We start from the raw sequence: 13,216 nt of genomic DNA, 5'->3' as shown, positions 1-13,216 counted from the left end.
GGGAGAAACCAGAACGAGGGGGCATGGCCTCGAAATAAGAGGAAGCAGACTTAGGACTAAGTTGAGGTGGAAGTTCTCCACCCAAAGAGTTGTGAATCTGTGGAATTCCCTGCCCAGTGAAGCAGTTGAGGCTACCTCATTGAACGTTTTTAAGGCAAGGACAGATAGATTTTTGAACAGTAAAGGGATTAAGGGTTATGGTGAGCCGGAGGGTAAGTGGAGCTGAGTCCACGAAAAGATTAGCCATGATCTTATTGAATGGCAGAGCAGGCTCGAGGAGCCAGACGGCCAACTCCTGCTCCTAGTTCTTGTGTTGGAGCTGGTGATGTGATTTTGAATGATGCCGTTGAATCCCGTCAGAGACCACAAACAAAAAATTGGAGCCACGCTTCCAACATTTGTTACAGACAATATAAAAGCTCCATTGTCCGAGGAGGTTAGTTGACCACAGAATTTGCCACGAGAATGAATTAAATTGAATTGAGTTATTATTGTTACACGTATCGGGATACAGGAAAAGTATTGTTTTTACGAGCTGAAAGATCAGTGTTTGAGCAAAGGATTAACAGCAGCAACAAGGTGCTGGGAACAGCAAGGAAACAGAACAACAAAGCCTGGACACAAGGTATGAACAATCCAGTTGTTAACCTGTGCAGGGGACGGTAATTTGGAAACTTCTGGAATATTGAGACACGTCTACTGCGTTGATAATGGCGACATTGGCCGCAGCTCAATATTCCTTCCCAGATGTGAGTTTGGAGGTGTGTGTGTGTATTGGGGTGGAGGGTTGTTGGGGGAAGAGGAGGGCGGGGATCCTGCTGCCTCCCCGTCTCTTCCCGATTGAGTCTGGGATGAGAAGCCTCATGGATTCAAAGAGAACAAAGGACAACACAGCACGGGAAACAGGCCCTTCGGCCCAACGAGCCCGTGCTGCCATTTTAACATGGTGCTTTTCCTGTGCAGATGCAAACTGACTTCCTTAATTGGGCAATTAGTGCCCACTTAAGGGCCTTATTTTGCCACCACTGGTATTTAACCAGTCAGCCAGGCGGTTACCCAGACAGCAGTACAGAGGGGAAGAACTACCGTTGGCCAAACCAGGATGTTTACATATGTTAATTAACTTAATTATGTTTATTACTTCATGATCTCAACCTAGTAACAACTCCTGTGACACAGCACATTGTTATCAGTCCAGTGCACACATCATATCTAAATAATTATAACCTTATGGACCAGAGATAAGATTTATTTATAATCAACTGAACCATGTTCATTATATTTCTCTAGAAATTACGAGGTAACAGCCTCATAAATGATCCATAACATAAATAAAGTTAAAGTTGACATTAAATATAGAGATTGCTGGCTAGATTTATCTTCAACAGATTTTATTCTCCTGTGGTCCACATCTCAGTGTTCTTTGGAATTAAATTGCGGGGGGTGCAATATCTTAGTGGTATTATCACTAGAATATTAATTCACTAACTCAGTTCATGTTCTGGGGACCTGGGTCCAAATCCCATCACAGCAGATGGTAGAATTTGAATTCAGTAAAAAATATATGGAGTTAAAAGTCCATCGAAGACAATGAAACCATCATCGCTTGTTAGAAAACCCCTATCTGTTTCACTGATGCCCTTTAGGGAAGGAAATCTGCCTCCTTACCCGGTCTGGCCTACATGTGACTCCAGAGCCACAGCAATGTGGTTGACTCTTAACTGCCCTCTGAAATGGCCGAGGATGCCATTCAGTTCAAGGGCAACTAAGGATGGGCAATAAATGCTGGCCAGCCAGCGATGACCTTATCCGTTAAATGAATTTTTAAAATTGCGTAATGAAGTAATATAGCATTTCATTCCTTTCAAAATACCTGGTCCATTTTTATTCTAATTTTTCTGAGAATTTTTTATGAATATGGTTTATTCCCTCATTCTCTCTCTCTCTCATTCATCCCATCATATTAGAGGCACTGTGATTACCTCCTGGATGTTTAGTTGTTCTGACCATTGAAAATTTCCCTGGGCCTGGGAAGGGAATGGACAACCCTGCTTTGTAACCACTCTGGAAAGTATTTTGCCCCAGAGTTTCTGCGGAACTCTTAGTGAAGTCTAGAAGCCATGGAGTGGCACAGTGGTTAGCACGACTGCTTCACAGCGCCAGGGAGCCAGGTTCAATTTTGGCTGCGGGTTACTGTCTGTGTGGAGTTTGCACGTTCTCCCCATGTCTGCGTGGGTTTCCCCTGGGTGCAACCTTCAATCCCAATTAAGGTCAGTAAATAGCCACTGGTTCTGAAGAAGTCATATGAATTTGGAATGTTTCTCTCATCACTGACGCCACCAGGTCTGGTGGTCAAAATTTTCCAGCCATTCCCACCAGCAGGCTGGCGAATAACAGGAAAACGCCAGTGACAGTGGAGGGACAGGAGGATCCCGCTCCTGCCACTGGCAGCCCAGCTCCACCACCACAAAACGTACCACCATGGGGGTAGTGGGGAGGGGCGGGGCGGGGAGGGGCAGAGGGGGCAGAGAGCCAATCCTGCCCACTGAGTTTTTACAGCATTTTTATCCCCGATTTCTAACATTTGCACTATTTTCACAGAATCCCGACAATGCAGAAAAAGGCCATTCTGCCCATTGAGCCTGCATCGACAACAATCCCACTCTAGGTCCTATCCCTGTAACCCCAGGTATTTACCCTAGCTAGTCCCCTTGACACTAAGGGGTAATTTAGCATGGCCAATCAACCTAATCCGCACATCTTTGGAGGAAACCGGAGCACCCGGAGGAAACCCACGTAGACACGGGGAGAACATGCAAACTCCACACAGACAGTGACCCGCGGCCAAAATTGAACCTGGCTCCCTGGCGCTGTGAAGCATTAGTGCTAACCACTGTGCCACCATGCCGCCCCATGGCTTCTAGACTTCACTAAGAGTTCCACAGAAACTCTGGGGCAAAATACTTTCCAGAGTGGTTACAAAGCAGGGTTGTCCATTCCCTTCCCAGGCCCAGGGAAATTTTCAATGGTCAGAACAACTAATCACCCAGGGGGTAACCACAGTGCCTCTAATATGATGGGATGAATGAGAAAGAGAAGCAGTTCGTAGAGCCTCTACCTCTCAGCCCTGACAATGGGGCAGCGGATCGATTCTGTGCGTATGCTGTCACTCCCAGTCAGCATGACAAAGCTGCAAGAGACCCAGGAACCTGACATCCACCTACCATTGCTGACTGCAAAAAGCAGAGATGAGCACAACACGAAACATTATTTTCGCCACAGGAACACTCTTCCTCTGCCACACAGGACATTGGGATGACCCACAGATCATAACACGAGTTGATAAGGCCAGACAGACTTTCCCAGGAGCCATTGTCCGGATTATTTCCTCCGTCACAGAACAAGAATAAATATGGACAACTGCCACTCTATCACACAATTAACCTCATTCACTGTCCAAAGATGCTACGTCAAGGTGGTCTCGTCTCCACACAGGGTCATGTTCACTGACAAGTTCAGCTCTGCATTGTGAGGCCCAAAGTAATAAAACGCATTGGGAACATTGCCCGTAAAGTAGGATTCTTTTACCTGTCTATCTCGTCTGGCATGTTGGATTGAGTTCGGATCAATATCTTTTTGACAACTGCTTCTGGAAGGTAAAGGAAAGGATTACCCTTATTAGCAATGAATGTTTCGGATGTGTGTTAACTCCTCTAATTGCTCCTTCTCATCTTGGTAGTTTTACACAAACCGCTGTTTACGTCATAGTTCTGAAAGTATCCACCACATTTCAAACACGGCGCAGGAGTCAATACCTTCAGGGTATCACACTCCAAACTTCACATCCCAGGTTTTGCACTGACAGCGATACTAACGTGATGTCCGGTTGGAGTTTACCCAAACCCCCGTTTGCTATTTCTCCAATCGGAGGGAATTTTGCCTTTGATCAAAAGAACGCTGCCTGGTACATCTGTCCCGATTTTCAATTCCACTGACTCCAGTCAGGCAGAGTGTCCGCCTCCACCACCCTACTTGGCAGTGCATTCCAGGCCCCCACCACCCTCTGCGTAAAAAAGTTCCTCTAATATCGGAGTTATACCTCACCCCTCTCACCCTCAGCCCGTGACCCCTCCTGATCGTCACCTCTGACCTGGGAAAAAGATTCCCACTGTTCACCCTATCTATACCCTTCATAATTCTATACACCTCTATTAGGTCTCCCCTCATTCTCCGTCTTTCCAGGGAGAACAGCCCCAGTCTGTCCAATCTCTCCTCATAGCTAAAACCCTCCATACCAGGAAACATCCTGATAAACCTTCTCTGCACTCTCTCTCTAAAGCCTCCACGTCCTTCTGGTAGTGCGGCAACCAGAATTGGACACAATTCTGAGTTGTATTAATTTCCAGATTTGCATGTAGAATTCAAAGCATATCCTTTATCTTTCTTACAGGTAGAACAGCCAGCTGATTCTGAGATACCAGAGGGAATGCGGAATGAGGCACACAGCCAAAGGATGAATTCAATATTAAGTCCTTGGCTGTTGGCAGCATGGATGACAGGAGGTCGGCTTAGAATCGACCTGTCACAGGTTCTGGAAGTTATCCAATTTTTAATTTCAAACTTAAACATTTCCTCTTATTTTACAGCGTGTCTCACCAGCCACCTGTTTGTGAATAGAGCTCCCACTCACCTGACGAAGGGGCAGTGCTGTGAAAGCTAGTGGCTTTTGCTACCAAATAAATGACTTTAACCTGATGTTGTGAGACTGCTTACTGTGCAACACCTCCAGAACCAAGGGCTGAATGAGAAGACTTTCAAGAAAGAACTGAGAAAACTGAACAATATCCATCATAATTCAAGATGTGATAGGGTCGTAAAGAGTACACTGGCCTTTATAAATCAAAGTATTGAGTATAAGAGTTGGAATGTTCTGGTGAGGTTGTATAAGACATTGGTGAGGCTGAATTTAGAGTATTGTGTGCAGTTTTGGTCACCTAATTACAGAAAGGATATTTATAAGATTGAAAGAGTACAGAGAAGGATGTTGCCGGGACTTGAGAAGCTGAGTTACAGAGAAAGGTTGAATAGGTTAGGACTTTATTCCCTGGAGCGTAGAAGAATGAGGGGAGATTTGATTGAGGTGTATAAGATTTTGATGGGTATAGATGGAGTGAATGCAAGCAGGCTTTTTCCACTGAGGCTAGGGGAGAAAAAAACCAGAGGACATGGGTTAAGGGTGAAAGGAGAAAAGCTTAAAGGGAATATTAGGGGGGCTTCTTCACACAGAGAGTGGTGGGAGTGTGGAATGAGCTGCCAGATGAAGTGGTGAATGCGGGCTCACTTTTAACATTTAAGAAAAACTTGGACGGGTACATGGATGAGAGGGGTGTGGAGGGATATGGTCCAAGTGCAGGTCACTGGGACTAGGCAGAAAAATGGTTCGGCACAGACAAGAAGGGCCAAAAGGCCTGTTTCTGTGCTGTAGTGTTCTATGGTTCAATGTGGAGATGCCGCTGTTGGACTAACACAGTAAAAAGTCTCACAACACCAGGTTAAAGTCCAACAGGTTTATTTGGTAGCACGAGCTTTTGGAGCACTGCTCCATCATCAAGTGAGTGTAGAGTTGGGTTCATAAACAAGATATATATACATAAGACTCAATCACAAGATAATGGTTGGAATGCAAGTCTCAATAGGTAATCAAGTAGTTGAGACTTCTTATTGTGCCTAGGATAATTCAGGACCTCAAAAATCAGACAAACCATCCGAGCTTGAGGGTAGAATTTTCCAGTCCCGTCCGCCACGGGACACGGACCATGCAAAGGTCCATTGACCTCAGGTAGGATTTTCCAGCCTTGGGGCGAACGTGCTCGGAAAATCCTGCTCAACATTTCTGGGTTTTAACTATGTTTTTTCTCTGCACTTTAACCGTGTCGTTTAAATGTTTCATTTTAGGTGTTCAACCATTTATTTCTTACACTGCAGGAGTGTTGGCACCTTAGATAAAATCGGGATGTCAAAAAGCAGGTGAACTATCCCGTATCAGCAACGTAACTAGTGTTCACGTTTCCTTTATGAGAGCTGGGATTTTTGCACTACAACAGTAAGTATTTTATTTTTATTTGGGTTTTATTTCATGTATTTTGTGTTTTATACCTCACACAGTATAGGCTTAAATCTTCCAGTCCCATCCACCGGGGCAAGTGTCACGGGTCGGACAGAGAATTTGATGGACAAGTAAATATCCGTTAACCTCAGGTGGAAATATCCGATCCTGGGGCAAGTGAGACTGGAAAATCCTGCCTTCGGATAATGTTTTATTACTGAGTGGCACTCTCGCAATCGATTGAAGAGGCATTCTCCCAAATGGCTTTGACAGTCGCTCAGGGAACTATACAACAGAATCTATCAACACTTTTCATGTGGGGCCTCTCCCCAGTAACGTCTGATCAAAGGGGTGTCTCTCTGCATAACTTTTCCTGCGAGGGATTGATGGCGTGGCACAGGACAGATGGCACGGCACAGCACGGCACACTGGTTACAAAAGCAGGTCAAAGGCTAGGAATCATGCAGTGAGCAACTCACCTCTAGACTCCCCCGATGCTGTCCACCATCTGTAAGGTACAAGTCAGGAATGTGATAGAATATCCTTCACTTGCCTGGATGGGTTCAGCTCCAACAATACTCAAGAAGCTTACAACATCCAGGACAAAGGAGCTCAGTTGGCACCACATCTACAAACATTCAATCTCTTCATCACTGACACACAGCAGTAGTAGTGTGTACCACCTACAAGATGCATCAGGTCACAATACATCTTCCTTATGCCTTTCTCAACTCCTGGTTCACCGTTAAATAACTATCTGGCACAATGAGCATAACTGATCAACCATGGACCTTTCCTCCCCATGTCACTCACACTGATTCTTCCCACAGATTGGCTGTTTCCTGCCTCCTGTCCAACCACAAAGACCCAAAGACAAAAAGAGAGAGCGTCTGCTACTGTTACTCCCAACCATGCTTTACCTAACGTCACACCAGACTATTAAATGCTCCTCTGCTGTACCTCCCATTATCCATCCTCAATGAAGCGGAACTCATTGAAAAGCCCACTGCTAAATCTTAACTCCACACCCACCAGCCTTGTACATAAGAACATAAGAAATAGGAGCAGGAGTAGGCCATCTAGCCCTTCGAGCCTGCCCCGCCATTCAATAAGATCATGGCTGATCTGTCGTGGCTCAGTTCCACTTTCCCGCCCTCTCCCCATAACCCTTAATCCCCTCGCTAATCAAAAACCCATCAACCCGCGTCTTAAAAATATTTAGCGAGGCAGCCTCCACCACTTCAACGGGCAGAGAATTCCAGAGATTCACCACCCTTTGAGTGAAGAAGTTCCTCCTCAACTCCGTTCTAAACTGCCCCCCTTTTATCTTGAGGCTGTGGCCTCTAGTCCTACTGTCTTTTCTGAGCGGGAAGAGTCTCTCCACCTCTATCCTATCCATCCCATTCATCATCTTATACGTCTCAATGAGATCTCCCCTCATTCTTCTAAACTCTAACGAGTACAAGCCTAGTTTATTCAGCCTCTCCTCATAGCTCAACCCCCTCAACTCCAGCATCAGCCTAGTAAACCTCCTCTGCACTCCCTCCAAAGCCAAAATATCCTTGCGTAAGTGCGGCGACCAAAACTGCACACAGTACTCCAGCTGCGGCCTCACCAATGCCCTATACAGCTGCAGCAAGACCTCCCTACTTTTATATTCAATCCCCCTCGCTATGAAGGCCAGCATCCCATTCGCCTTCCTGACCACCTGCTGCACCTGCAGGCTGGGTTTTTGCGACTCATGCACAAGGACCCCGAGGCCCCTCTGCACCGTCGCCTGCTGCAGTTTTTCGCCCCGTAAGTAATAGTCCTTCCTACCATTATTCCTACCAAAGTGGACCACCTCACACTTGCCAACATTAAATTCCATTTGCCATTTCCTGGCCCATTCGCCCAGCCTATCTAGATCCTTCTGCAGACTCTCCACACCCTCCGCACAATTTGCCGTTCCACCAATCTTGGTGTCATCAGCAAATTTCAACACCCTACACTCGGTTCCCTCCTCCAGATCATCTATATAAATGGTAAATAGCTGAGGCCCCAGCACTGACCCCTGGGGCACTCCACTAGAGATGGACCAAATATCTTTTAGATATTGGCTGCGGGATTACTATCAACCTGGACCAGGGAGGATTTCAGTGTTCTTCATGGAATAGTGCCTTTACATCCACCCGGGGGGGGGGGGGGGGGGTCTTCCTCTAACATCTAACATGTTGTCCAACAAGGGGCATACACACGGTGGGTCGTACGAGGGCTGCTGTTGGATGATTCGAGAGTAGCCTAGTGCTTCACGTCGTTAGTGTACACTTAAACTGGACCAGTAGATGGGCACCACGACAGCTCAGTGACTATCACTGTTTGCTGTGCAGACACATGGATTTGGGTCGGTGTCTGTGGGAGTTTGCGCATTCTCCCCGTGCTTGCCTGGGTTTTCTCCGGGTGCTCCGGTTTCCTCCCACACCCCAAAGATGTGCTCTTAGGTTGATTGGTGTAACAAATTGTTCCTAAATTAGTCTCCCCTCAATCTGGTTTCCAATGTGGAGTGCCATAAGCGTAGACAAGGGTCATGGGTGGATAGGAGACTCACAATGTTGAGATGGCGGCACGGGCTCGTTGGGCCGAAGGGCCTGTTTCCCGTGCTGTGTTGCTCTTTGTATCTCATATAGAAGAGGGTGCCTCTGACAGTTCAGCAGTCCCACAGGGCTGGAAATATACCGTCTGGATTTGTGCTAACACCTCTGGCAAACATCCACCTCTACAATTTATTGCTCTGAAAGCTTTTCCCTTGTAGCAAGATGGTGGAATCCTTTAATCTGTCAGATTATATCCACTGACCCAATGCCATTATCCCTTTAGAGCCAACTTGATTGTTTGAAAGAAGCTGTGGGGTGAGGGGCTGGGATGGGTGGGGTGGGGGTGGGGGACGGGTGGAGAGAGGAGGCGTAGTGTGGGGGGGGGGCGTTGCCGGTCTCGAATGCGTGTAGAGTTTTGTCCTGGATTGTCCAAAGCTTTTCACTGGCGAGAAATCCTTTTGCGACTTCCAACGTGTGAGATGAACGTAAAGTTTTTCTTTTTGACCTGTGTCTGTTTACTTTTTGTTAATGTCCACATTTCCTAATCTTCCCAATTGGAATGACAAAATTGTCATCCAATACTTTGATTGCAATGTGTGATTTGATAAAGCTATGTCAAACAAGTTCGGACAAGACAATGTTAACAGTGCTGCTTACAGGAAACCAACAGCAATAAAACTATTGTCTTTTTCTGCCTGTTTGCCTACACCTTGTCATGAGTCAGCATCACTCGTGATTGGGAGGTGGAGATGGTGAGTGAGGTCAGTACTGAGGAGCCTCAAAGCCTTTCTTTCACCTCCCTTTTCAGATTTTCAAAACTGAACTCAATTTTCAGCTAACATCCTGGAACACACTCCACGTTCTTCCTGCTAGACTGAGACAAGATGTGGAGATGCCGGCGTTGGACTGGGGTAAACACAGTAAGAAGTCTGACAACACCAGGTTTAAGCCCAACCGATTTATTTGATAGCAAACTCACAAGCTTTCAGTGTTTGCCCCTTCGTCAGGTGAATGGAGAGTTCAGGCCTCGAACAGAGCATATAACAGCACACACAGTTTACAGATTACTGATTAGAATGCGAGTCTTTACAACTAACCTGACTTTCAAGTCCTAAAGGTGCTAACAATGTGAGTGGAAAGAGCATAATGCATAGGTTAAAGAGATGTGAATTGTCTCCAGACAGACGTTATCTAATACGCTGCAGGAAAGGATGTCCTGAAGCATGGTACATTGGGGAGACCATGCAGACACTACAACAACGGATGAACGAACATCGCTCGACAATCACCAGGCAAGACTGTTCCCTTCCTGTTGAGAACTCTTCAGCGGTCACGGACATTCGGCCTCTGACCTTTGGGTAAGCGTTCTCCAAGGTGGCCTTCACGACACACGACAGCGCAGAGTCGCTGAGCAGAGACTGATAGCCAAGTTCCGCACACATGAGGACAGCCTCAACCAGGATCTTGGATTCATGTCACACTATCTGTAACCCCCATGACTTGCCTAGGTTTGCAAAACCTCACTTACAGTACTGTCCGGAGACAATACACATCTCTGTAACCTGTGCTTAATACTCTCTCTACTCACACTGTCAGCATCTTTAAGGTCTGGAGACAATACACATCTCCTAAACCTGGGTTTAATGCTCCTTCCACTCACATTGTCAGCATCTTTAAGACTTAAATAGCAGGTTAGTTGTAAAGACTCACATTCTAATCAGGAATCTGTAAACTGTGTGTGCTGTTATATGCTCTGTCTGAGGCCAGAACTCTCCATTCACCTGACGAAGGGCAAACCCTGAAAGCTTGTGAGTTTACTATCAAATAAATTGGTTGGACTTAAACCTGGGGTTGTCAGACTTCAGGCTGAGACAAAGCAGCATAGGTTTACCTGGTGTTAGCCGTACCCTACCCAGATCAGCTTATACTTTCTGTAACTGCATTGTCCCAATCTCTCTGTTCATCCAATTCTCAGCTGTAACCCTCGTCACCCTCCCTTTACTTGTAATTATTGATCTGTCTCTCTCGAATTCTGTTTCATAAATGCCAACCAGACCTCAATTGGGCGGCACAGTAGCACAGTGGTTAGCACTGCTGCTTCACAGCTCCAGGGTCCTGGGTTCGATTCCCAGCTCAGGTCACTGTCTGTGTGGAGTTTGCACATTCTCCTCGTGTCTGCGTGGGTTTCCTCCGGGTGCTCCGGTTTCCTCCCACAGTCCAAAGATGTGTGGGTTAGGTTGATTGGCCATGCTAAGAAATTGCCCCTTAGTGTCCAGGGATGCGTAGGTTAGAGGGATTAGTGGGTATAATATGTAGGGATATGGGGGGTAGGGCCTGGGTGGGATTGTGTTCGATGCAGACTCGATGGGCCGAAGGGCCTCTTTCTGCATTCTATTGATTCTACGATCATTCTAACTATTGGACTCCACATCTAGTCAAGCCCAGTCAATTTGTGTAGGAATCACTTTGATGATGGTCAGGTGCATTGGTTCTTCTTACCCCAGGGATCCTGAAGCCAAATGTACAACCTGTACCACCCACCCCACCCCTCAATCAACTATTTCAAACCATGAACTAAATCAGAGTTATCTGAATTCAACCCTTACAACGTGGGGGAGGCAGTGGCTTAGTAGTATTGTCACTGAGCTAATAATCCAGAGACCCAGGGTAATGCTCTGGGGACTTGGGATCAAATCCCACCACAGAAGTTAGTGAAGTCCAAACTCAATAGAAATCTGGAATTAAAAGTCTAAAAATGACCATGAAACCATTGTTAGTTGTTGTAAAAACCGATCTGGTTCACTAATATCCTACAGGGAAGGAAATCTGCCACCCTTACCTGGTCTGGCCTACGTGTGACTCCACAGCCATGTGATTAACTCTTAAATGCCCTCAGAGATGTGCAATGAATGCTGACCCAGCCAGCGATGCCCATATCCCAAGGACGAATATTTTAAATAAACTCAAAAGGAGTCCATTTAGGTAGTCACGTCTGTACTGGTTCTTTCCAAAACAGAACTAATCCCACTCTCATGACATTTCGTAGAATCATAGAACACTACAGTGCAGAAAGAGGCCTTTCGGCCCATCGAGTCTGCACCAAACACAACCCCACCCAGGCCCTACCCCCCCATATCCCTACATATTATACCCACTAATCCCTCTAACCTCTGCTACCCTGTACACTAAGGGGCAATTTCTTAGCATGGCCAATCAACCTAACCCGCACATCTTTGGACTGTGGAAGGAAACCAGAGTACCTGGAGGAAACCCACGCAGACACAAGGAGAATGTGCAAACTCCACACAGACAGTGACCCGAGCCGGGAATCGAACCCAGAACCCCGGAGCTATGAAGCAGCAGTGCTAACCCACTGTGCTACCGTTCACTCCAGTCCTGCATCCTGAATTCTGAACATTCTCAGGTTTTTCCTTTAAAAGATGAAAAGGTTTCTGTTTGGCCTTCCCTGTGACAAAGGCTCCAGTGTCTGTGCGGAAAAGCACCTTGGAGCCTCACTCCTCTTAGGGGTAATATTAAATTGAGAATGAGCTCCCATCCCACCCCCCGTCTCACTGAGATTCACCCTATCAAAACCCTGCCTTGTTTTTTTAAAGAAAGCCTTTATTATTTGATTGGTGAGGTTTGATTTATGATTCAGTCAGCAGAGGAATTCTATCATTCTTCCTTCCATCAGAAAGACTAAACAACAGGGCATCGAAAGGTTCCTCACCGTTTCCCTTAATCCCATACGGCAAAGTGAAAGACAGGTAGTTTGGTTTTTGCCACCAGTCACCACCAATGGATAAAAATAAATTGGTATTTCGAATAAATCTGAAAAAGAAAACACAAGATCAGGAGGTGAGAGATTAGAACTCCTACTGTGCAGAAGGAGGCCATTCAGCCCATCAAGTCTGCATCGACAACAATCCCTCCTCCCCAGGCCCTGTCCCCACACATTCATCCTGCTAATCTCTCTAACAAAGACGCTAGGAGGCAACTTAGCATGGCCAATCAACCTAACCTGCACATCTTTCAGAATGTGGGAAGAAACGGGAGCACCCAGAGGAAACCCACGCAGATACGGGGAGAATGTGCAAACTTCAACAGAGAGTGACCTAAGGGCTGGAATTGAACCCAGGTCCCTGGCTGTGTGAGGCAGTGGTGCTAACCCCTGTGCCACCGTTGGGCAAGCCAAAATGGAGAACAGATTTAAATCCCGAGGGAGTGAATAGGCAGCTTACTTTGGGAGGGTTTGTTCACTGCGATTGTTCAAGTCCCAGGATGGACATTGCGTGGCTTGGCTATAATGAAACAAAGACAGGTTAATGCATAAAGAGTATTTGCTTTCTATCTGCTATCATAAATTTGGATGTTTTAACCACATTCACTCATTGTAGAACAAATGGCCTCTCATTTATAAGCAGCAGGGTGATTATTCCACCCAGTTTTGTCCGGCTGAACTCGGAAATAAATGGGCAGAATCTTGCCATTTTTTGGCAAAGTGTCACCGTGGATGGGAAAAGCAGAGGGGTAGCCC

General features: G+C 46.3%; 1 protein-coding gene across 1 annotated transcript in view; it reads right to left on the bottom strand.

Annotated features, from left to right (window-relative positions):
• LOC145359800 (CMP-N-acetylneuraminate-beta-galactosamide-alpha-2,3-sialyltransferase 4-like) overlaps positions 1-13,216 on the bottom strand; it is a 126,466-nt gene that overhangs the window by 42,112 nt on the left and 71,138 nt on the right. Inside the window, exons 7-9 of the mRNA XM_080214576.1 lie at positions 12,921-12,980; positions 12,410-12,510; positions 3,589-3,649 (exon numbers count right to left, since the gene is read on the bottom strand). Coding sequence (XP_080070702.1) covers positions 3,589-3,649; positions 12,410-12,510; positions 12,921-12,980 — 222 coding nt within the window. The remainder of the gene's footprint in view (positions 1-3,588; positions 3,650-12,409; positions 12,511-12,920; positions 12,981-13,216) is intronic.

Source organism: Carcharhinus amblyrhynchos, chromosome 29 (genome assembly GCF_965287045.1).
Source record: "Carcharhinus amblyrhynchos chromosome 29, sCarAmb.v2.hapA, whole genome shotgun sequence".
NCBI classification, from domain to species: domain Eukaryota; kingdom Metazoa; phylum Chordata; class Chondrichthyes; order Carcharhiniformes; family Carcharhinidae; genus Carcharhinus; species Carcharhinus amblyrhynchos.
This window is presented reverse-complemented; position numbering and strand designations above follow the sequence as displayed.